The sequence below is a fragment of the Bombina bombina genome, chromosome 1 (genome assembly GCF_027579735.1).
Source record: "Bombina bombina isolate aBomBom1 chromosome 1, aBomBom1.pri, whole genome shotgun sequence".
NCBI classification, from domain to species: Eukaryota; Metazoa; Chordata; class Amphibia; order Anura; family Bombinatoridae; genus Bombina; species Bombina bombina.
In genome coordinates this window covers 736,975,771-737,002,188 of record NC_069499.1, presented here as the reverse complement: position 1 = coordinate 737,002,188, position 26,418 = coordinate 736,975,771, and the positions used below count along the sequence as shown (strand labels likewise).

Below are 26,418 nucleotides of genomic sequence, written 5' to 3'. Positions count from 1 at the left end.
TTATTTAGTACTGGCAGACTTTCTGCCAGTACTTAAGATGGCGGGGACAATTGTGGGGTGGGGGAGGGAAGAGAACTGTTTGGGAGGGATCAGGGGGTGGGATGTGTCAGGTGGGAGGCTGATCTCTACCCTAAAGCTAAAATTAACCCTGCAAGCTCCCTACAAGCTACCTAATTTAACCCCTTAACTGCTGGGCATAATTTACGTGTGGTGCGCAGCAGCATTTAGCGGCCTTCTACTTACCAAAAAGCAACCACAAAGCCATATAAGTCTGCTATTTCTGAACAAAGGGGATCCCAAAGAAGCATTTACAACCATTTGTGCCTTAATTGCAGAAGCTGTTTGTAAATAATTTCAGTGGGAAACCTAAAGTTTGTGACAAAATTTGTGAAAAAGTGAACTTTTTTTTTATTTGATGACATTTGGCGGTGAAATGGTGGCATGAAATATACCAAAATGGGCCTAGATCAATACTTTGGGTTGTCTTCTAAAAAAAAATATATACATGTCAAGGGATATTCAGGTATTCCTGACAGATATCAGTGTTCCAATGTAACTAGCGCTAATTTTGAAAAAAAGTTGTTTGGAAATAGCAAAGTGCTACTTGTATTTATGGCCCTATAACTTGCAAAAAAAGTAAAGAACATGTAAACATTAGGTATTTCTAAACTCAGGACAAAATTTAGAAACTATTTAGCATAGGTGTTTTTTGGTGATTGTAGATGTGTAACAGATTTTGGGGGTCAAAGTTAGAAAAAGTGTGTTTTTTTCAATTTTTTCCTCATATTTTATATTTTTTTTTATAGGAAATTATAAGATATGATGAAAATAATGGTATCCTTAGAAAGTCCATTTAATGGCGAGAAAAACGGTATATAATATGTATGGGTACAGTAAATGAGTAAGAGGAAAATTACAGCTAAACACAAACACTGCAGAAATGTAAAAATAGCCATTGTCATTAAGGGTAAGAAAATTGAAAAATGGTCCGGTCATTAAGGGGTTAAGTTCTAAATGTAATATTGTTTTGTTCAGACTGTTATGCAGTAATTTGTTTAGCATACATATATCATTTATTTTGTCTTTCTAGGTCCCAGCGGCTCTCCGGAAAGAAATACCCAATGTTCTTCCTGATGTGGACTACACTATAAGAGTACGTGTTAGTGAAGAAACATTTTGTGGAAAAATCAACTGGAGTGACTGGAGTGAAAAGATGACCCTCTTAGGTACAAAGGAAGAATAAACATTATGAGTATTAGTCTGACAGTATAATAATATGATAAATGCATAAGGCAGATACATTTAAATGGACATAAAAGTTCAAAAATAAAATGGTTTAATATGTTTTTTATAACTATTCCTCTATTGCTTATAAATGTGTTTAACCCCTGCAAAATAATTAAACACATAGTTAAAGATAACTCCAGAGCAGCGATACACTACTTAGACCTAGCTGCACATATCTATTGAGTCATTGACAAAGACATATGTATTAAGCCCTCTAGCTCCCTGTAGTGTATAGCTGCTGCTGAGCATACATGCATATGCTTTTCTACAAAGGATACCAAGAGAACAAAATACATTTGCCTAAATGCTCTAGCTGAATAATGTAAGCTTCATTTGTACTTTTATGCCCCTTTAAAATGTTACAGTTTTCATTAATTTATCTAACAGAGTATTGTTGACAAGGTTTGGCAAACTGTGGTTCTGGCATTTCCTCGATATGTTTAATACACTATGTTGTCATTTTTTAATGTAAAATGTTAGGGGGTTTTTTGTAAACTAATTTTCGAAAAGCAATAATGTGGTAACATTTGAATCATGAAACAGAATGATTATTTTTGTTAAGGGAAAGTAGTCAAAACTAAACTTTAATGATTCAGATAGAGCATGCAATTTTAAGCAACTTTCTAATTTACTCCAATTATCAATTTTTCTTAGTTTTCTTGCTATCTTTATTTGACAAAGCAGGAATGTAAGCTTACGAGCCAGCCTATTTTTGGTTCAGACCCTGGATAGCGCTTGCTGTTTGGTGTCTGAATGTAGCCACCAATCGGCAAGCACTACCCAGGTGCTGAAGCAAAAATGGGCCAGCTCCTAACCTTACAGTCTTGCTTTTTCAAATAAAGATACCAAGAGAACAAAGAAAAATTTATAATAGGAGTAAATTAGAAAGTTGCTTAAAATTGCATGCTCTATCTGACTAATGAGTTTCATTGTAACTAGACTGTCCCTTTAGGACAATAGTTTTATAAGTGTCTATGAAAAAGCAACAGTTGTCAAATGACATAGAAATGTAGTTTTTACATCATATTAAAAAATATTTGGCATAAGTGATATAAATTGGTCAAAAAAATCTGCTAATCTCCAAACACTGTTTATTGAAAGCAATATTGTTTTTTTTAAACACATTTTTTGTAGATATGCACTTATATCGCTGTGTGCTACAGACTGCTAATATATAGCTTTATATGGTAATGCTTGGAAAAGAGTGCTGACCCCTGTGTAATGCAGTTAGCCATCATTGCCTAAACCAATCAATCACAATGCATCACTAATTAGCATATGTTGTCACATACTGAAATGTGTTTATAGTGATGTTACGCGAATAGCTTAAAGGGACAGTTCACCCAAAAACTTTCTCCCCTTTAAATTATTCCCAATGATCCTTTTTACCTGCTAGAGTGTATTAAATTGGTTGCAAGTAGCTCCTTTACTCATATTTCAGCATTTGAAATAGCTGATTTAGCTTGTGGTTTCCCAACCTATACTGAAAGTTTTGATACTGGCGTATATGCTATTGACAAGCCTAAGTAAACACAGCCAGCAGAAGAGATTACACTCTCAGTGGGGGACATGATAGTTAAGTAATAAAATGATAATTTTCCATTGTTCTCTCTATGTATTGAGCTTTAGTTTTCCAGACAAATATAAGATAAGGAAGCAAGTCTGTGTACATGAAAGTGATAACATAATGAGATCTGATATTACCTGAAGCTCAACCCATTTTAATAGGCTGTGGTTTCAAAGCACAAAACCAGCTACTTCAGATACACAAATAAACCCGAAAACGCAATTTCTCAAATATTTTATACTCTGCAGTTGATATAACAAGTCATTTAAAATACATTTATGGAAAAACAATTTTACAGTGTACTGTCCCTTTAAAGGGACATAATGCTAAAAAAATCCCCTCAAGCATATGAATGAGCAACAGTTAAAGGAACATTTTAATGCACACGTGACATGCTTAATTCATAGTATCATAGTAAATGAGGTTGAAAAAAGACGGAAGTCCATCGAGTTCAACCTATACAAATCTAATATACTTACAAAAAAAGCTCCAGTTGAGCCTAAATTAATCCCACTAATATGTTATATAGCATGTCATTTTTGCATAAGTGATCCTAGATAACTGTGTTTAAGCACATAGGTAAAGTTATTTCCAGAGCTGCAAGCCATGCAGTTCATGAGCCAAATGCAACATTTGACTGTCAGGGTCATTTATATGACTGATAGGCTCCTGCATCATGTCCTGCAGATCCTGTGTGAGACTTTACCCATGATACAGGAGCAAATAAGGAGCATCACTCACACTACCCTGTCATTCAAGAGTTGTGTCTTGCTTGGGAGCGGCATGGTTTGCAGCTCAAGAAAGAAGGTTACCTATGTGTTTAATCACTTATTGGTGTAATCTATGTCTCTTTAAATATGCTAAACCTTTTTTTTTTTGCCTAATCTGATCTATAGTAATAAAAATATTTTTAGGGTTAGCATTAAAGACCATAAACTAACCTTAGGTTGTCCCTCTGCTTCTCATAGCACATAGCATGAAAACAAAATCTCTTTAATCATATTGGCAATAGGTTGTCCTGTGATATCTTAGATTTTTTTAATCTTTACTCTAAAGACATAGGTTATTTAACAAACAAACAAAAACAAAATGATATGTCAGTAGGGGAACAAATTATGTGTTTCCTTTAATATACTATATCTTACTGAACTTGTAAAGGGACCCAGAATGAATCTTGAGTGTATCTTATACCACAATTCATCTCCCCCTCTATCCTTAGTGGTTTGACATACAAGATTAAATATAGTCAAATTACATATTCAACAAATGCCTAATAGAAAGACATTGCAATAAGACTGAAATTTGTATAAAAAATAAATCTACTGCTAATTTGAAATTCAAAACTTCCTTTCATTCCCCTGTCCCCTGTATCATGTGACAACCATCAGATAATCACAAACTCATATGTGTAGGTGTATACTTTGCATAATCTAATAATTGAATTTTTTTTTTTAATTTATTGCATAGACTGTCCATGAAATTTGAATTGTAAGGGTCACTTTAAATTCTACATATTCTGACAAAAACATAATTTATGTAAGAACTTACCTGATAAATTCATTTCTTTCATATTAGCAAGAGTCCATGAGCTAGTGACGTATGGGATATACATTCCTACCAGGAGGGGCAAAGTTTCCCAAACCTTAAAATGCCTATAAATACACCCCTCACCACACCCACAATTCAGTTTAACGAATAGCCAAGAAGTGGGGTGATAAGAAAAGAGCGAAAGCATCAAAAAAATAAGGAATTGGAATAATTGTGCTTTATACAAAAAAATCATAACCACCACAAAAAAGGGCGGGCCTCATGGACTCTTGCTAATATGAAAGAAATGAATTTATCAGGTAAGTTCTTTCATAAATTATGTTTTCTTTCATGTAATTAGCAAGAGTCCATGAGCTAGTGACGTATGGGATATAAATACCCAAGATGTGGAACTTCCACGCAAGAGTCACTAGAGAGGGAGGGATAAAATAAAGACAGCCAATTCCGCTGAAAAATTAATCCACTACCCAAATCAAAAGTTTTAATTTTAATAATGAAAAAAACTGAAATTATAAGCAGAAGAATCAAACTGAAACAGCTGCCTGAAGTACCATTCTACCAAAAACTGCTTCTAAAGAAGAGAAAACATCAAAATGGTAGAATTTAGTAAAAATATGCAAAGAAGACCAAGTCATTGCTTTGCAAATTTGATCAACAGAAGCTTCATTCTTAAAAAGCCCAGGAAGTAGAAACTGACCTAGTAGAATGAGCCGTAATCCTCTGAGACGGGGAATAATCCGACTCCCAATAAGCATGATGAATCAAAAGCTTAACCAAGATGCCAAGGAAATGGCAGAAGCCTTCTGACCTTCCTAAAACCAGAAAAGATAACAAATAGACTAGAAGTCTGTCTGAAATCTGAGTAGCTTCAACATAATAAAAACTCTTACCATATCCTAAAGAATGTAAGAATCTTACCAAAGAATTCTTAAGATTAGGACACAAGGAAAAGACAATAATTCCTCCACTAATGTTGTTAGAATTCACAACTTAGGTGAAAATTGAGATGAGGACAGCAAAAAAACACCTTATCCTGATGAAAAATCAGAACAAGGAGATTCACAAGAAAGAACAGATAATTCAAAAATTGTTCTAGCTGAAGAGATGTCCAAAAAGAACAATACTTTCCATGAAAGTAATGAATGTCCAGAGCAAGCATATGCTCAAAATAGAAGAGCCTGAAAAACCTTCAGAACCCAATTAAGACTCCAAGGAGGAGAAATTGGCTTAATGACAGGTTTGATACGAATCAAAACCTGAAAAAAATGATGAATATCAGGAAGTAACACTGCCTTATCCTGATGAAAAATCAGAAAAGGATATTCACAAAAAAGAGCAGATAACTCAAAAACTCTTCTAGTAGAAGAAATAACCAAAAGGAACAATACTTTTCCAAGAAAGTAATTTAACGCTCAGAAAATGCATAGTTTCAAACGGAGGAGCCTGTAAAGCCCTCAGCACCAAATTGAGACTCCAAAGAGGAGAGATTGAATTAATGACAGGCTTGATATGGACCAAAGCCTGTACAACACAATGAATATTAGGATGATTAGCAATCTTTCTGTGAAAAAAGAACAGAAAGAGTAGAGATTTGTCCTAACAAAGAATTGAAGACAAAACCTTATCCAAACAAACCTGAAAAAATAATAAAATTCTATGAATTTTAAAAGAATGCCAAGAAAAGTAGGTCTTCCAGACTCAATATAAATCTTTCTAGAGACAGATTTATGAGCCTGAAACATAGTATTAATCAATGAGTCAGAAAAACCTCTATGACTAAAAACCAAGAGTTCAATCTCCATCCCTTCAAATGTAATGATTTGAGATCCTGATGGAAAAAAAGGCCTTGAGAAAGAAAAGGTCTGGTTTAAACGGAGGTGTCCAACGTTGGCAACTGGCCATCCGAATGAGATTCGTATGCCAAAACCTGAGAGGCCATGCTGGAGCTACCAGCATAACAAACAAATACTCCATAAGAATTTTGGAAGAAGAACTAGAGGTGGAAAGAAATAGGCAAAAAGAAAATTCCAAAGAAATGACAATGCATACACTACTTCCGCCTGAAGATTCCCGGACCTTAATAGGCCCCTGGGAAGTTCTTTATTCAGATGAAATGAAAATCATATCTGGGTAAGAGAGACCATTCTCCCGGAAGAAAAGCTTGATTAACAGAGATAATCCGCTTCCCAAATATCTATACCTGGGAAAAAAAAACACAGAATTTAGATAGGAGCTGGATTTAGCCCAAGCTAATATCCGAGACACTTCTGTCACAGCCTAAGGACTGATAGTCCTACTCTGATGATTGACATACACCATAGTAGTGATATTGTTTGAAAAACATTAAACGTCTCTTCTTCAAAAAGAAACAAACTGAAAAAACTCTGAGAAAGCACGGAGTTCTAAAATATCAAATGGTAATCTCGCCTCCTGAGATTTCCAAACCCCTTGTGCTGACAGAGATCCTCAGAAAGCCTCCCAACCAAAAAGACTCACATCTGTAGAGATAATGGTCAAGGTTGAAAGAAACGAAGAGACCTGTAGACTAAATGATGGTGATCTTAACCACCAAATCAAGAGAGATAAATATTAGGATTCGAAGATTAAAAATGTGAAATCCTAGAATCCCTGCACCATAATTCAGCATAAAAGACTGAAAAGGTTCTTTCTATAGAGAATGAGCAAAGGGAATTAAATCCAATGCTGTGGCCATAAGACCTAAAACTTCTATGCATATATAGCAACTGAAGGAAATAATAGAGACTAAAGGTACCGACAAACGGAACACAATAAAATTGTCCCTTGTCTGATAGAGACAAAGACAGAGACACAAATATCTGGAAACCTAAAAAAGGTGACCCTTGTGTGAGGAATCAAGAGCTTTTGAAAAAAAGATCCTCTAACTATGTCCTGAAGAGCAAAGTGAATCATATGAGATTCCGCATCCTCAGAAAAAAATCTGAATGAAAACAGAAAAATGAAAATATGCATTTATTGTATCTAATGAAAACAAATAATGCTATCACTGACCAAAAGGCAGAATAGTTTGAATAAAACTCCAAAACCCAGTTCCTAAAAATGGAACTGGAAGAAATACCCCAGAAGATTCCAGGTTTGAGCAGCGCTTGAACCCCATGGGTGCCCAGCTATGCTTCAACAGTACCCAAAATATATAGGACCGAAACACACTTAAAGAAAGTGTTAGCCTTACTGGAATAAAATCAAAGAAATTTGGACCGAATAGAACCAAATAAATTTCAAAAAAGTCTTAACCTGCCCCTTGCCAGCCAAGCTGGAATACGGCACGTACATCGCAATATTAGGGAGCTGATTTCGAACTGAAAAATTTCCAATTATAAACATGTTACTTGGGAAAGAATTTAGGAATTTGTTCCTTAATAAGAACAACCAAACTAGTATAAGCTTAAAGTTTTAGTCTTAGAACTCAATCTTGAAGCCCAGAGTAACAGTTAAGAATTGAATCCAATTATAAAACAAATAATTGATTATCTTAGAACAAAAGAAATATGGATTTTTTAAAAATCACAAAATTCTTCTAGCTAAAATAGCTAAAGACATAGATTAACCCTCATTTGCGAAAATATTCAATAAAATGAAGACATAAATGAAATTATTAGCATGATAGTCCAGTTTAAAGGACCAGTCAATACAGTGGACTTGCATAATCAATAAATGCAAAACAACAAGACAAATGCAACAGCACCTAGTCTAGTAAATGTTGTCCCTTAACAATGCTAAAATAAATCATAATCTGATACTTGATCTTAAAGTAAGCAGAAAAAATGAAGCAATTGCAATATCCAAATAAATCACAGGACCAAGAAAAGTACCTGAAACTAAATAATTTTCCATAAGTAAGATACAACCATCTAAAGGAAAATAAATACTATTTTGCTATAGAAACAATAGCATAATTAGTAGGAGTAGAGATAGCCCCAATAAATTGGAGAACCCTCCAAATTGAATTTAACTGCTGGCAAAGAATATAGTTTAAAACCTTTGAAGAAGGAATAAAAGAAAATTCTCAGCCTATTCCATTCCCTAGTATGGGGAATTGGAAATAAAACCTCTGAAAACACAGAAGAATAAATAGGCAGAAATAGTGTCAGCTAGTCTTAAAGAACTAGTTACCTTAATATCCAAAATAATCAACACCTTTTCAACAAAGAACAAATGTACTTTAATAATAAAAAAATAATAAAAAAGTAGATTTGTTAGTGTCAATATCTGATGAAGAAAATTCTGAAAGAGAAAAAACATCATCAGAGAAGGCTAAATCAGTATGTTGTTGGTCATTTGAAACTTCAATAATTAAAAAAGAAGTGAAAAAGACCTAAATTTTTTTATTAGAAGGCACGAAGTCAGACAAAGCCTTTAAAATAGAATCAGAAAAATATTTCTTATAAATCTTCTAAATATTTCTTGTACATAAGATGTAAGAATGGCAATATATAAAGCATAAATACTAATGGATTCTGCATGTAAAAGTATATCATAATAACTTATTACAAACCAAAGCTAAAGATAAACATTTATAACATTTAAAATAAATGAACTTAGCTTTGGTAGAACTGAAACTCAGTTAAGCGTTTTTCCAGAAGTGGCTTCTGATTCAGGGTCAATCTGAGACATCTTGCAATATGTAATAGAAAAAACAACATATAAAGCAAAATTGATCAAATTCCTTAAATGACAGTTTCAGGAATGGGAAAAAATGCCAATGAACAAGCTTCTAGCAACCAGAAGCAATAAACAATGAGACTTAAATATTGTGGAGACAACAATGACGCTCAAATTTTTTAGCGCCAAAAAAGCCGCCCACATTATTTGGCGCCTAAATGCTTTTGGCGTCAACAATGACGCCACATCCGGTAACGCCGACATTTTTTTGCGCCAAGAAAGTCCGCGCCAAGAATGACGCAATAAAATGAAGCATTTTCAGCCCCCGCGAGCCTAACAGACCACAGGAAAAAAGTCAAATTTTAAGGTAAGAAAAAATTGATTTATTCATATGCATTATCCCAAATATGAAACTGACTGTCTGAATTAAGGAACGTTGAACATCCTGAATCAAGGCAAATAAATGTTAAAACACATATATTTAGAACTTTATATAAAAGTGCCCAACCATAGCTTAGAGTGTCACAAAATAAGATTTACTTACCCCAGGACACTCATCTACAAGTAGTAGAAAGCCAAACCAGTACTGAAACGAGAATCAGTAGAGGTAATGGTATATAGGAGTATATCGTCGATCTGAAAAGGGAGGTAAGAGATGAATCTCTACGACCGATAACAGAGAACCTATGAAATAGACCCCGTAGAAGGAGATCATTGAATTCAAATAGGCAATACTCTCTTCACATCCCTCTGACATTTACTGCACACTGAGAGGAAAATCGTGCTCCAGCCTGCTGCGAAGTGCATATCAACGTAGAATCTAGCACAAACTTACTTCACCACCTCCATGGGAGGCAAAGTTTGTAAAACTGAATTGTGGGTGTGGTGAGGGGTGTATTTATAGGCATTTAAGGTTTGGGAAACTTTGCCTCTCCTGGTAGGAATGTATATCCCATACGTCACTAGCTCATGGACTCTTGCTAATTACATGAAAGAAATGTCAACATGTCTTACTTTTTGTTTGTAAACTTGTGATTTTGTATTATCTATTTAAATTGTTAAATTAAAAGTAAGAAAAAGATTACATTAAATGAAGGGACTTTCACTTACATTTTTTAATCCATTAGTTTGACCATTTTTATTCTGTTGCAGGTGAAAGATCAAATAATACTTTGTATATTGTTTTGCTGATCTTGACTCCTCTGGTAGTTACTGTGGCTACAATTGTTCTTCTTATTTACTTGAAAAGGTAAAAAAAAATGTTTTTTTGTGTTTAGTTTGTAAATTTGTGGGTTTATTTTTTCTATGTACATTACATAATGGATAATTTAGAGGGCTGTGTATGAAATCAGTACCAAACCTTTTTATCAGCAAATTGTTGTCCTGGAACTCTTCTGTTAATGGAATTTAGCTTAAAAAAAAACTATGTATGAATGAATGCTACTCAGGTAACCTAAATTCAATTGTAACTCTTGAAATGATATGTGTTGTCTAAAAATATGTATAACCCCATAGTGCAGTAAAAACTCTAATGAATGTAAACACACTAAATCGTGTATTTATAGTAACAAGTAAATCAAAAAGAAATAATTCAGTGAAACAAAATAATAATAATTATTCAGTTTAAACAAAATGCTTTCAACTTCAAAAAGTCTTTCTAGTGTAAAAATAAAATGCTCTATTTAAACAAATCCATTTCTATTACTAAATGACTCAAAAGGTTAAATATGTGGACACATTTTCTCTCCAGCTCCTGTTGATCAGTTGCTGAGCAGTTTTAACCTCAGCTAATGAGGCACAGGGGCACACCTTTGAGTATATATGTTTATGTTTAACACCTTATTGAACTCATAGTAAAAAAAAATGTTTTTACACTGGAATTTCCCTTAACTAATAATACCAAAATATAAAACAGTGTAAGATTGTCATGTGAGAGATTGGTCTGTTTGGTTTTCCTAAGGTACAATAAATATGTGCCTATGTTGCATATACATATAAGAAAACATATCTTAGGATATTAAAAAAAAATCACATGCTATATAAGGGACATAGAAGTACAAATGAAAAACACATAGTAAGTGCCATTTAGAAACATGATAAAAACGTTAAACACTATTATTTAGTAGTGTCTTGTTGATTAGTCTTAAAGGGACATGAAACACATTTTTTTCTTTCGTGATTCAGATAGAGAATACAATTTAAACAACTTTCTAATTTACTTCTATTTTCTAATTTGTTTAATTCTCTTGGTATCATTTGTTGAAGGAGCAGCAATGCACTAATGGTTTCTAACTGAACTGAACAAATTGGTGAGCCAATCACAATATATATATATATATATATATATATATATACAGCCACCAATAAACAGCTAGAACCTAGGTTCTCTGCTGCTTCTGAGCTTGCCTAGATAAGCCTTTCAGCAAAGCATAATGATAAAAATGTAAGCAAATTAAATGATAGAAGTAAATTGGAAAGTTGTTTAAAATTGTATTCTCAATCTCTATCTAAATCGTGAATGAAAAATTTTGGGTTTCATGTCCCTTTAAGAGTTCACTCATATTTACTGTATGTAGTAGTTGCATCCTCTTTCACAGCGTTATGACATGGCTGGTATTTCATAATCACAAGATGCTACCACCTATGATACAGCGTGCGGTACAGGATCCTTTGGAGCACAGATAGAGCTGTCAGATACACTTTGTGTGTTTGGCAGTATTTATATATTAAATTTTACAGTGTACTTTAAAAGACCTACAAGTGTATAATTACAATTTAAATGAACTGCTTCATATGAATTTTCAATAGATTGCAAAAGAATCAGAAAGATGCTTTCCTGTTGCTGTAGCAACACGTGAGTCATGCATTCACACTGAGATGATGCCTCAACTTCTGATTGGTGGATCCTGCACAAGCTTACTTGTGTAGGTTTTAAGAGCAGAGTAATAGACAGTTCAGGAAAAGTGTGCATTGCTGCAATACAGGTCATCGCTGTGTATGCTACATTCTAAATATTTTGGGCAGTGGGGAAAAAAATAATCTTTATATTAAGTTTTCTACAAAACGCTGCAAAATAGATAGTAGATCCCTATTTAACAAAAATACCTTTACACATCATGCACAATACAATGACATAGGTATAGAAAATTAGTAGAATCCCCAATCATGTATTTTTAAATGTACTTTCTATTTGTAAATTCTGTTAAAACTTTTAAGAGCTTACTGCTATAGGCTCAGGAATGGGCAAGTGTCTTGGCACTCATGAGTCTACCTCAGTATGCCCCCCTGGAAAGGATCTAGGTTTCATCAATGGATAACTAGAAATAGGTCAAATTGGTATGCAGAAGTGATTGCATTGTTATTTAATTTTAAATTTACATAATGCAGGTTTCATTTTGACTTCTATATAATTTTATATTACGCTCGCACAGTACAATACATGTTAGTGATACATATTTAAACAATTCAGATATGTTCCAAAGATGGGCGTTTTTGTTTGTTCAAGAAGGTGATTCAGAGAGTCCCAGAAGTGGGTTAGAGGAAATAGAGAACCACTGTGGGTACAAATATATTGTAATGTGCAAAGAGGAAGTATAAGTACAGACACTGATTAAAAGAAAGATAAAATATGTAGTGGAACACTGAACAAAAAAAAAAAGGGTGTTTTGAGTTTAACTACTACATTTTCTCTTGCGGTTGGCCACAAACCTTTCTGTAAAGAATGTAACAATCAAATTGACTGTCTTAAATTGACACTGAAAATATTATTCTCATGTTAGAGCTGGACTTTTATTGTAATAAAAAAGAAGTAACCGGTGCTCATTCGCAACTCACATCAGTAATAAATGTTGCACTGGTTTAAAAAAAAAAAATAGTAATTAAAGAACAGATTAATGTAATTAAAAACAAGGTGCAAACATTTTAAACTACATTGATTATTTTTCCCATTACAAAAATTTGTGTTTTTCTCCCCCAAAACACTTAATCTTAGCTTTTTTAAAACTAATGTGTTTTTCCCAATATATTCTGCCTATTACTTTAAGCTGTTTTTTTTTTATTATTCCTATTTTGATGTGTCTAATTTTTGGGCCAGATTACAAGTGGAGCGATATTTAATTCTCCTGCTCGCGCTCTAACTCGGCTAGAAGTAGTATTACAAGTTGAAAGTAAACTGTTTTCGCATGAGCGCTAACCCGAGACATATTTCTACATGTAGCAGATGGTATTTTGGTACAATATATATTAATACCTATATATATATATATATATATATATATATATATATATATATATATATATATATATATATATATATATAACTTTTTTGTGCAATTTTTTTTCTCAAAATAATTTTAATCAGATAGTGTTGTTATGAGTGTAACTATACATTGTAAGGTGTTTTTTATGTATTTTGTGACACTTTTTTTGTTTTACAAAATAGTTAACCAGAGCTCTGAGGACGTGCTATCCTGATGAGTATTAACTTAAATTGTGCTCAATTGATCGCGTTTACTTTCAACTTGAAATACGAACGCTAAACCTGATTCACCCTTTTGGCTCACTCATAACTGTTAGCGCGCCACTTGTAATCTGGCCCTTTATAAGCAAAGGCCTTATCAGACTTAAGATAACAAACACAATACTAAATAAAGAGCCTTGGGAGAAAGAAATCACAAAATAAAATGAGACACCTGAACTAAACACATTTTCTAAACCAATTTCTGTATAATTTTCAGGGGCCACAGAGAGAAATGCTAAAAATTCTTTAGTACTTTGGGCAAGCTTTTCTCTGAAATTCCCCGTACTTCCTTCTAATTTTAGGTGCTGTCATTTTGAAACCTAGGTTACATTGCAGGTATCTGAAGAAGAGTTGCTGCACATATGTAAAACGCGTAAGCAATGGAATGCAGTAAAATCTACATTTCAACATGGCAGCACACATGACTAGAGGGAGGCAGGAAATAGTCTCAATATTATGCTTATAAAATGTATTTATTGTTTAATGTCTTTTTAAATTAAAAGCCTAAAAATATATATTTCACCTACAAATCTTAGGAATTCTTTAGTTGGAAACTACACACAATCCCCACATGTTTAAACAGTATTTTGTACATATGTGTTTTATATCACAGGTTGAAGATCCTTGTTTTCCCACCAATCCCGAATCCTAGAATAGCTCTGAAAAACAGTTTTGGAGATCCTGCTGAATTCCAGGTAATCCCTATATACAAAGTGACCATATACTGTGTAATATTCTCCGACATGTTATTTGAATTCTCTAAAGATGGTATCACTTGACATTAAATATTCAAGAATGTTACAAACATTTTTAGTTGTATAGCTTTTTATTTTTTTATTTAATGCTACTATAATACAGAACAAGAATAGTCCATTCTTTATTAAACATAGAGACAAGCAAGTTTGTTAAAGTATGGGATACTAGAAGTGGGCTCTATATTAGGACTCATGTATGACCATATTACATATATTTTTTACAACTGAGCAGGGTAATTTGATTGAAATCACAATTTAAATCACTGGCGGTAAGACTTGATTTAAATCAATTTAAATCATGGCTTTCTACATAAAGGTTTTATAAAGGTTACATTTTTAGAATAATAACTATTTTTCCAGTTATATCAGAAATTTACTGAATTATATACCATTAATAATACTTTGATCATTTAGCGCTGTGGAATTTGTTGGTACTCAAACAAATAACAGATAATAATAATTGAAATTATTGGAAGGTGAACTATCTCCAGTTTAATAGGTATATATTTGATTAAATCTTTCCAGCTGTACTTTATTGGAAGGAGAAAAATAATGATTATCTTAATAATAATAATAACAGTTTAATTAGCTTTATATATACAGATGTAAAATCAAACTGTGAAAAAGGGTGATCTAAAAAATGATACTATACAACACAGTGCATTATGGCAAATGTAGATGGATTGTTCTGAGAAGATTTTCTATGTACCTCAAAGAGAGTGGAAAGAAACTTTCATAGTGTTAAACTGTTTTAATAAATACCTGTTAAAAGCAATTGGAAATTACTCACATGGTACAGAGCTACTATAGCTAGCTCTAAGTGATGCGCTTAGTACAGTTGGATCCAACACTGTGATATTGCAGGGAATTCCAATATTTATTTCATAAACATAATAGTTTACAGGTAAATTAAAAAAGCAAAGTCCTTGCTCAATTAAAAAAAAAGTTAGTCACTCCAGGGTCCAAACAACGCCTTTGTGGATACATTTCATTGAACCGTGTTAACTTCAGCCATTTAAGTTCCTAGTAAGAGTTCCAATAGGCGTGCTCCTCCTTGTGACATTTGCTGCCATTGCCTCCGACGTACGTTTCACCTGTCTGGCTTTTTCAAGGATGGCAATCTGTATCGTTTTAAAAAAATATGTAATAACACAATACAATAGTGTGGTTAAAACAAACTATAGATAAGCACCCAAAGGGGAATCCAACAAAGACCTCTAATATTGGAAATAAATTGCTATAGAAAAATGTGTTCCAGGTGCTCTCAGAATGCCTTAGAGGTATTCAGTTCTTAAATCTCAGTTCAACCTAGTAATGCCAAGTTAATAAATGCGGTACAATTGATATAATGTAGCATGTGAAGTTGGTATCTTTCAAACTAACTTATCATATCCAAATAGCTAAAAGAAATAACAAACCAAATTATACTTTAAAATAAACTTTACTAATTATTCATCATGAATTAGATATGTTAAAATGTTAGGACAAATGGTATATACACAAAACATTATATTAACTTGGCATTACTAGGTTGAACTGAGATTTACGAATGGAATACCTCTTAAGCATTCTGAGCACACCTGAAACACATTTCTAATCTGTATCGTTTGCAGTCCTTATAAATCTCCTCCTCATTTGCAATAGGATCCACAATTCCTGCACATTGGTAACTCATAGACTTAATCAGTACCATGTTTGTTTCTATTGTGCATAAAACCTATTTACAAATCGTGGTATTTACACATCTATACCCTATACACTTCTTTCATATATTACAACAAGGTTTTAAAAACGTTTTGTTATTATAATCCAACAACCTTTGTTTAAAGGGATTTTTTTAAAACTGTTTAACCCTTTGAAAGTTTCTTTCCACTCTCTTTGCGGTACATAGAGGATCTTCTCAGAACAATCCATCTACATTTGCCATAATGCAAGGTGTTGTAGTATCATTTTTTATATCACCCTTTAATTTAAATAGCTTGATTTAACTAAAACAATAACATATTTCATTTTTAATGCTTGCCCCTCCTGCCTCACACTTAGGTCCTTGTGTAGATCTATTCCACTCCAAACTATTTTTCAATGCATTGAGCTTCTTGAAACCTAGTAAGAGTTGATTCTGTGTACAAAGATTTGTAGGGGAGCAATAGCATTACAGGGACACAGGGTGGATAAAAAGTAATGATTTAAACATATATGTATATTTTGATTTAAATAGGATTTTAGTTTTTTTAAATAAAATGCTTTTTTGATGACAAATCTATGTAAATATAGTTTCTATTTAAGGTACATTATGTATATTCATGGCTTAAATGTTTTTTTTTTTTGTAAATTTATTTCAATTAATCCATATACACAATGTCATGCTGTCCCAGAGGTTAATGTATGATCATTTTTGGCATTTTTTTCTGTCTAGAAGACATAATCACATATTCTTGTTTTTGTAGTTTTCAAAACTGTGAATTTGTGCAGAAATAGCATGCCTATTCTTTGCAGCAAAAATAGTATAAAATAAACAAACATACATAGATGAGAAATAGACATTTAAAGGGACATAAACACAAAATGTTTATTTTATAATTCAGATAGGTCATACAATTTTAAAATTTATGATTTAATTCTTTTATCAAATTTGCTTCATTCTCTTGGTATCTTTTGTTGATGGAGATCAATGCTCTACTAGGGCCTAGCTGAAAATATTGGATGAGACATTGACGAGCAGCTTGCTCATAGTAGTGCACTTCTTCTGAGCCCTACCTATGTATGCTTTTCAACAATGGGTACCAAGGTAACAAAGCTAATTAGATAACAGTAGTAAATTGAAAAGTTGTTTAACAATGCATGTTCTATCTGAATCATTAAAGTTTAATCATTGATTTTTATCCACCCTGCAACTGAGTTGTGATCCTATCCCATTGGATACCAGTAACAAACAAATTATTTTACCTTTTTGTCTGTCAGTAATGTTTACATTCCCGTGGTTGACAGAAAGAAGCATAGAGCAAACCTTTTACTCTAGTGGCTCCAAACACACAGTGCAGTGTTTAAGACCTTCCTTGGCTGCCAGTAACACAAAGAGCGGTACAAACACAGTGTCAATTCTTGTTGGACCATATTCAGGGCCGGACTGGGAAATCAGACCGGCCCTGGAAATGTTTGAAGACCGACCCCATAACTCATTTTGGCAGTGGCCATGTTGAGCTACGGCTTTACTATTAAAAGAAGAGCCTACACCTGAGGGGGTGGGATCACCCTATACGGTAAGCGCTCATGGTTCTTTCTTAACATTTATGTATGGACATTTTGGTATTTTTAGTGACCCTAGTTCTTCTGAGTTGAATGAGAGTACCAACTCTATTATATTTTGATTAAATGCAAGTGAGATAGAGATAAACTTCTTGGACACCACTGTATATTTCAGGGATGGTAAAATATGTACAGTCCTGTATGTTAACCCAACTGACAAAAACAGCCTTCTGCATTATCAGAGTTTCCATTCCAGAAATATTATGAAGTCATTACCCAGAAGTCAGTTTATGAGGGTACAACGTATTGTTTTAGAGAAAGATAAATTGAGCAAACGATTTAATGATATGGCAAAGTAGTTTGAGGACAGGGGTTACGCCCCAGAGTTGGTTCAGAAGGAGTTGACCAGAGTACAGTCTCCAGTAGACTCACAAATGAAAAAACAAGACAAACGTCTGATAATGGTCATGAACCACAATAATCATAGTGGTGAGATAATTAAAACTGTGAGAAATCATTGGTCTATCCTTCAGAAATGTCACCCAGATGTAGTAGAATTTGAGTTACCACCTATGCCTGCCTTTAGGAGGAGAAAAAAACTAAGAGATGAATTGGTGCATACTGATCTAGGCAGTGAAAGAGTGTCTAAACAAAGTTATCTAACGGGCAAAAACCAGGGCTGTTATCCGTGCCTAGGTTGTGGAAACCGCAATTCAATAATAAAGGGCTCTATTGTTGTACATCCACTGACAGGCAAAAAGTTCAACAAATTTGCTATATACCTTATAAAATGCCTATGTGGAAGAATTTACTTTTGGGAGACTACCAGTAGGGTACACAATAGAATCGGTCAACAGAAAAGTAACATTAGATGCAATAACCAGGAAGCCCCAGTGTCCAGTCACTTTTTTGCAATGTAGGCATAACATTAGTCAGATTCGCTTTCAGGTGATTGATGCAGTACCATACCCTAGGCGGGGAGAAGACAGAGAGCTGATCCTCAAAAGGAAAGAGGCATTCTGAATACACAAATTAAATGCAATGTAACCCTATGGTTTAAATATAGAGTTAGATCTTACACTATTTTTATAATGATTATGACAGTTTAAGAGTTAATACAGAGTATAACCTATATATGTTTTGAAAAATCCCTCAAGAGATGGCACTCTATATCTGTTTATATATGCTTTTATATATGTATATATTGATTTTAATAAGCCATCTACTCCATGTATATAACCAACTGCATGTTTTGAAAAGTATACACCTGTTATGTGTGATATCCACTAGGCAGTGGTGTAAAAGGTACTGATTGGTTACCTTGGTGTAGGTGGGCCTATATAAGGACACACCATATGCTGTTAGCTATGTATTAATAAGGGCTTGATGCCCGAAACGTCACTTTCTTTGACCCAGGTGTGATGAAATAAACCTCTTTTACCTGCTTTATGGTGCTGCAGTTTGTGGACTCTGCTAGCACTGTTATTGAAGCAGCTTGGGATGCTTCCTACTGGACTAGAATCTTTAGAGGGTTATTTTGCAGATTTCTGACCCTCTTGGTATACAGCAGTTAGCTAGTCATTTTCTTCTCTGGCTACCAAACGTGTCCCAGTTTATTTTTAGGTTTCATGAAAATCTTATTTGCTTCTGATTGGGTGATATGCCTTGTTGTCTTTACTAAAACAAATATTTGTATTGGTTGTTTTTTGTTTGCTGTCTGCCCTACAGACTCTCAAATAACAAGAACTGAGCCAACATAGCTCTATAGCAGGTGTGAGCTATTACAATTTTTTTTTAAAAAACAGTGGTGTGGGGTGGAGCCAACGCCCGAAGAAGCTAGACGTCTCTAAGCAGAGCTCCTGACTTCTGGGCTAAAATATGAAAAATTCCACAATATTATAAAACTTTACTTCCCTAGTTTTACTATTCAGCAGTTCAGAGACACTTTTATGGAAGCGCAAGACCGACAAACATCTAAGCGGCGGATGCATTCTAGGTCTGAGTCTTTCCAGCTTCGACATACAGTGCACATTGCCATCTTAACTACTGGGCCCAATCTTAGCAGAACTTGAAATTGGCTGAGGAACCTGCGGACTACAACCTACCACCTCCTGAGAGCCCGAGCTTAAATAGTCACCTACCTTATACATCTCCAGAAGCAGCGGCAGGCGGATTGTGGGCTGTTTGCCTGCTGTGCCTGTAGTGTAGCACCAGCATGGAGGATTGGGAGCAGTCTACACGATGACTCATCGACAAGCATTTTCAGCACTTGGAGACGGATCTTAACTTATGGATTGCGGCTCTGACACTGCGACCAAAGCCGACTGCAGACACTTCACATGTTCACAAGCAAGTGGGTGTAGGCGCTTTAACTTCAATTATGTATGCGCCTCAAGAGGAACTTGAATCCGCCATAGGCGGCCTGTCTACGATGTCCATGGGTTTCGGCCCGGAGAAGTTGATCATGAGAGAGAGCCCCCCTTCATGGGGTTCGGTAGTGATTCAAAGTGTAGCTCGACTGACAAAGGTGGGAAGGTCTCTGTCGCAGAGAGTACTACAATCATGCGTACATACCTGCATCCAGCATGTTCTTTTGCATAGACATGACCAGATAGAGACTCCTGCCCAAACTGCATGCTTACCACCTTACAAGACAACAGAAGTAGATGACGCTGAAGAGTCATTATGGCCTTTGCACGGTCTTTTGTATCTTATGAGACAGTGTCTCCGGGATGGTGAAGACATGATGTTTAAACTGAGTTTGACTTACCATGAAGCGGGCTAACTACAATGATAGCAGCAATCGCTTCATGTGATAATAGACAGCGTACCAGTTATGGACAGTTATCTTATCTCATCTCCATGTATTATGCACGCAAGTTGGTTTACTGTCATTGTTTGATTTATACATGTTAACCTAGTTCTATTTTATAGAGTACCTAGAGGTTTTATAGATATACGATAATTAGGTGTTCTACAATTCACCTTGTTGCAGTTATATGTTTTTTCCTTTAGAATAATACACCTCAGGTGCTTTTATATAACTTTAGATTTAATTTTACTCCTCAATATGGCTGTTTAATTGGTCATATCAATATTTTGTTTAATCAGCTATTTGGCATATTTTGCTTTATTTACACCTAACATTGTGTTTCTTTATTATGCCCATAAGCTCCTGGGCTTTATAACTTGAGGTCAACTCTATAATGCACTGGTAGTTTCATCACTCAGTTCTGGGGATTATTATTTGTTCTAAAAATGTCCCCTCCTTACAAGCTCAGACATCTGGTTAGGGTGTCATATACACGTATCAAACCCAAACCATATCAAAATATAGACTACCATAAACTCCTCTCCCTTGGTACTATCCATTTATGGAATGTCTGCTCCTGGATGGTGGGCCCACATCCGGGAGATAGAGAATTTTTTTTCTTAAGGGGAAACATCCAAGGGTTTAATTATTTTCGCATTTGCTTATCTCTATTTTGGTTCAAATTCACATACCCTATCTCTCAGCAACAATTGTAGATTAATTAGGTTGAGGATTGGGACCGGCACTTTGCTCACCCCGTTCACTTACTAGTTGGTGCTATTATTATCATCTACCCAGGTCTAGTGCATAGAATACTGCATTATCTACACCTCACTTCTAAAAGTTAAATTAGTAGGGTTTACTTTCTACAACACCTCACTTAGGTTCGACAAGCTTAGTTTAAACCAACTTGTTAAAAAGCTATAGGAGAGCTCTCGCACCCCAGTAACTGGCCCAACTGTAATTCATTGCATATATATCTATTTGGCATCTCTGGAGGAAGACTAAGGGCTTTATCTGCTCTCCATATTTTGCTCAACACCTACCTCCCCCCCGCACCTTCCATAATAAACCTTCTTTGCTAGGAGGGTTAACTTTGAGGTCTTTCTTGCTTATACCGCATCTTATTTACCTTATATACAACCAAATCTTGCAGTCTTCCAGTCTATTTAGCTCAGTTCCTCCTTTGTGTTTTGGAAGATTATCTAGGATATACTTATTTTCATATAATCCTGTATTGCTAACTAAACACACTATATTTTAGTTAACTAATTTGACCAACATCTTCTTCCAGTTTTATATCGTTTATATCATATATTATACTATACTCTATACCTTATGTTATATTCAATACCTTATCAGTGCCAAGGAAGGTGATACTTACTTGAGGTTGATTTAATATTACTTTGCTATATGTGCAGTACTGCAATATGAATATCTCGCAATGTTATGTATTACAAGGATTTTGCTGATTGTTATCATCTGTCTTATGCTAGCTGTGTATGCAGCAATTTTGTACTGTCTTTATTTTTCAGCCTCAATAAAAATATATTAACAAAAAAAAAAAGACAGTTTTTGTCCTATGCATAGCCGAGATTTTCTACTTCTGTTCTTCATTCTTGTTTTTTGGCAGAATTTGTTTTTTAAATGTCCAGGCTGTGAGGTCTTAGAAATTAACATTGTTTTGTAAAAGATGAAACATTAGACATAAAACAATGAATAAGAAGTACATGTGAAAAAATATTTTGGTTTTATGTTAATTTGAATGGAAACTTCCCAGGTGTTTGATTTACACACCAATGAGTTTTCTCTGTTCTTAAGAATTTAGTTTTTTTTTTCATTTTTCTGCGTCCTCCATTGTTGACTTCCAAAAATAAATTAAAAGAATTCCCCATTCACCACCTACTTGGTGATTACTACAGTGAAGTCCCCATCAGATATTTGGAATTTACCAGAAATTGGCTCAGAGATCTTATTGCGACTTAGACAGTGCAAAATATTTAGTAATAGAAAACACACAAGGACCGTTTCTTAGAAAACCCTTAATTGTTTAAAAATGCACAAAACACTGAAGCCTGGATAAAGTCTTTGACTTTTTGAGAAACACTTGCCAAAAGCTTATTTGGAAAAATGTTTCTCTTTGTGTTATATGGATTTCCCCAAGAAAATTCACCCAAAAAGTTAAAGGAACAGTTTACTATATAACTAATTTGCATTTAAAGTATTCCCAATGACTTGTTATAACAAATGCAAATTAAAGGAACATTTTTCATAATTTAATGTTATTTTTGTTTTTGAAATTGCTCATACATATATATATATATATATATATATATATATATATATATATATATATATATATATATATATATATATATATATATATATATATATATATATATATATATATAAACAGCATGAAACAGGTGCACTCTCACAAACAGTTCTCCAGGTGCCAGGGTGCTAGAGTAGGTTTAGATATAGAGAACAGAAAACAGCACTCTCTGGACTTAACAGCAAATAATCACTTTTAGGATTTTAATTTCAGTTTTTTATCTCCCCCCCCCCACCCCATAATTTTAATGAATTTTGGTTTAACCTTGAAAATAGCTTTATAAATGCAGCAACCAGAAATCTATCTCCTACTGATGAGTTCCAAATAGAACGAAACAGGCTGTCTAGTGAGTGATTTCTGATTTGCTGCAATAATCCTGTTAAAAGGATAGCTGTGTTAAAGGGACAGTCTACCATAGAATTGTTATTGTTTTAAAAGATAGATAATCCGTTTATTACCCATTCCCCAGTTTTGCATAACCAACACAGTTATATTAATATACTTTTTACCTCTGTGATTACCTTGTATCTAGGAACCTTCTTCCAGCCCCCTGACCACATGACTGTGACTGTTTATTATCTATTGTCTTAAATTTACCATTGTTTTGTGCTAAATCTTAAATAACCCCCTGTGCCTGAACACAGTGTTATCTATATGGCCCATGTGTACTTTCTGTCTTTTTGTGTTGAAAAGAGATTTAAAAAGCATGTGATAAGAGGCAACCCTCAAAGGCTTAGAAATCAGCATATGAGCCTACCTATGTTCAGTTTAAACTAAGAATACCAAGAGAAAAAAGCAAATTTGATGATAAACGTACATTGGAAAGTTGATTAAAATTAAAAGTCCTATCTGAATAATGAAAGTTTAATTTATACTAGACTGTCCCTTTAAAACAGTATTTTTGAAGCAAAAAAGCTGAGAATTTGCATATCTAATTTGCATAACTTACCCAGAATTCTCTTGTGCATTGGTAACATTGTATATGAGGTATTTCTGGGGAAAAGCAAGCGGGGATTCTTGCCTAGATGTGCTAATTTCCTATGCAAATATTTACATTGATTTAATTTTGAGAAATGGAGGATTTTAATTTCAGTTTTTTATCTCCCCCCATAATTTTAATGAATTTATATATATATATATATATATATATATATATATATATATATATATATATATATATAAAAGGCAATTTACAATGTAAAACATTATTATTATTATTATTATCATATTTTTTTATGTTGATTAAAAGATTTCAAGAATTGATTAACTTACAAGACAGAAAATAATTTTCTATCTTCATTGTTTTTTTTCTCCTGCAGCAATGGATAAAATACGGCAAAGTACCAGTCTGCAATAAAACCCCGAAAGAAGAGATATGTTCTGTGATTTTGTTATAAAGTCCTGTGTGCTCTTCCAACATGGAATAATGTTTATGTTCCTGTTTCACTCAAGTGGAAAATGTGAAAACAACTTTCTATTCTTACTCTTTAGTTTATATTTGGTGCCCGTGGAATCTAAACACAAGATGTTTGAATAATGACTTTACTACCTAACTGCAGAGAAATTGTGCTTGACCACAAATGTGTAGTATGTGGAATAAAATGGGAAGAGAGATGTCAAAAGGTTTCTTGGAAGCATGTTACATTAGCTTGGCAATGCTAAAACCTGGATGTGTAGGTGATGTGTGTTTGAAGCAAGCACCATAAGCAATTTATTAGCCCATGACTACACAAGCATTCTAGGCCATGACTACGGAAACATACTAGGCCATGACTATGGAAACATACTAGGCCATGACTACGGAAACACACTAGGCCATGACTACGGAAACACACTAGGCCATGACTACGGAAACATACTAGGCCATGACTACGGAAACATACTAGGCCATGACTACGGAAACGTACTAGGCCATGAAGTACAGAAGCACAAATCATATAACTTGGGACTACTTTTGCCAAATTTTATTAATTGTCTCCTTTCTTTCTCTGAGACGCACAAACATATTGCTTTATGTGAATTTTTATGAAGTTTGAAATTTTGGGGGGAAAATATTATCAGCAGTTGAGATAGTGAACTAGTGGCCCGATGATCTAAAGTTCTCTTCTCAGGCGAGATGCTCTAAAAAGTCTCTTAAGTAGCGAGGTCCCTCAAGGAATTTTAGAAACTTACATTTTACCTTATGAGATGTTTATCTCACTGTGCTGGCTTCTGCATATTAAGAAAAACACCTACGATATTGTGGGATTTCTCTCTATAAATTATATAAGCACATGGGGAAAAGTAGTTAGTTTTTCTCTTAAAATACTCTGCTAAGCTGGAGATGTGCAATATTAAAGAAAGGAAATCCAAGTTGTTATCCTTGAGATTTGGGATCTGTCTTGTCTTGAAATGATCTCCTTTGCTTATGTTTCTATTTGTGATACTCTGTTCTTCTGATGTGCTTTTTTTTTCTTTAGAAAGCAATGCCAGACATATGGGCCTTTGTGAAAACAGAGTGTTTTTGTGAACTCTGCTTGTTGGAAAGAGGACTGTAAATCAGTTGCAAATTTAAATATCATTTTTGCCAGTTATGACACAAAAGTAAAAATGTATTTTTTTAGCCTAGTTATATGTATATTTTTGTAATTTGTTTTTACATTTAACTGCACAAATAGCATACATGTACCAATACATAGCAGAGACGTGCTATGGCATTTTGTAAATAATTGGAATGGCATTGTTGTATTCTTCATGGATAGTATATTGAATTATAAATATTCTGCTATTGCTGTGTACCGTTGTTAAAGAGACACTGTACTATAAATATCCTCTATTTTTGTGTTCTCAGTAATACTTTTTACTTGCTGAAGCATATTAAATGTTTACAAATATCATCATATTTACCTTTATTTTGTAATTTAAAATAGTTGCTTTTGAATCTTGACACTGCCACCAATAATGAGAAGAGTACTGCAGTATTCTTTCTTGTAAACAAGAAGCAGCAGGAAAATGTAACCTCCTACTGAGAGGTTGTTCTCAGTGCTCCTTGGAATATAATGAATTGTATAATGAAAAGTGCATTGTCCCTAAAAAAATTCTCAATGACTTAGGCCTAGATTTGGAGTTTGGCGGTAGAAGGGCTGTTAACGCTCCGCAGGCTTTTTTCTGGCCGCACCATAAATTTAACTCTGGTATCGAGAGTTCAAACAAATGCTGCGTTAGGCTCCAAAAAAGGAGCGTGGAGCATTTTTACAGCAAATGCAACTCTCGATACCAGAGTTGCTTACGGACGCGGCCAGCCTCAAAAACGTGCTCGTGCACGATATCCCCATAGGAAACAATGGGGCTGTTTGAGCTGAAAAAAAACCTAACACCTGCAAAAAAGCAGCGTTCAGCTCCTAACGCAGCCCCATTGTTTCCTATGGGGAAACACTTCCTACGTCTGCACCTAACACTCTAACATGTACCCCGAGTCTAAACACCCCTAACCTTACACTTATTAACCCCTAATCTGCTGCCCCCGCTATCACTGACCCCTGCATAGTATTATTAACCCCTAATCTGCCGCTCCGTACACCGCCGCAACCTACGTTATCCCTATGTACCCCTAATCTGCTGCCCTAACATCGCCGACCCCTATATTATATTTATTAACCCCTAATCTGCCCCCCACAATGTCGCCGACACCTGCCTACACTTATTAACCCCTAATCTGCCGAGCGGACC

At 34.4% G+C, this 26,418-nt stretch overlaps 1 protein-coding gene across 1 annotated transcript in view; it reads left to right on the top strand.

The window, feature by feature from the left end:
- IL13RA1 (interleukin 13 receptor subunit alpha 1) overlaps positions 1-25,586 on the top strand; it is a 206,950-nt gene extending 181,364 nt beyond the window's left edge. Inside the window, exons 9-12 of the mRNA XM_053699252.1 lie at positions 1,091-1,226; positions 10,196-10,292; positions 14,176-14,257; positions 24,030-25,586. Of these exons, the coding sequence (XP_053555227.1) occupies positions 1,091-1,226; positions 10,196-10,292; positions 14,176-14,257; positions 24,030-24,107 (393 nt within the window). The 3' untranslated portion in view covers positions 24,108-25,586. The remainder of the gene's footprint in view (positions 1-1,090; positions 1,227-10,195; positions 10,293-14,175; positions 14,258-24,029) is intronic.
- The last annotated feature ends 832 nt before the right edge of the window (positions 25,587-26,418 follow it).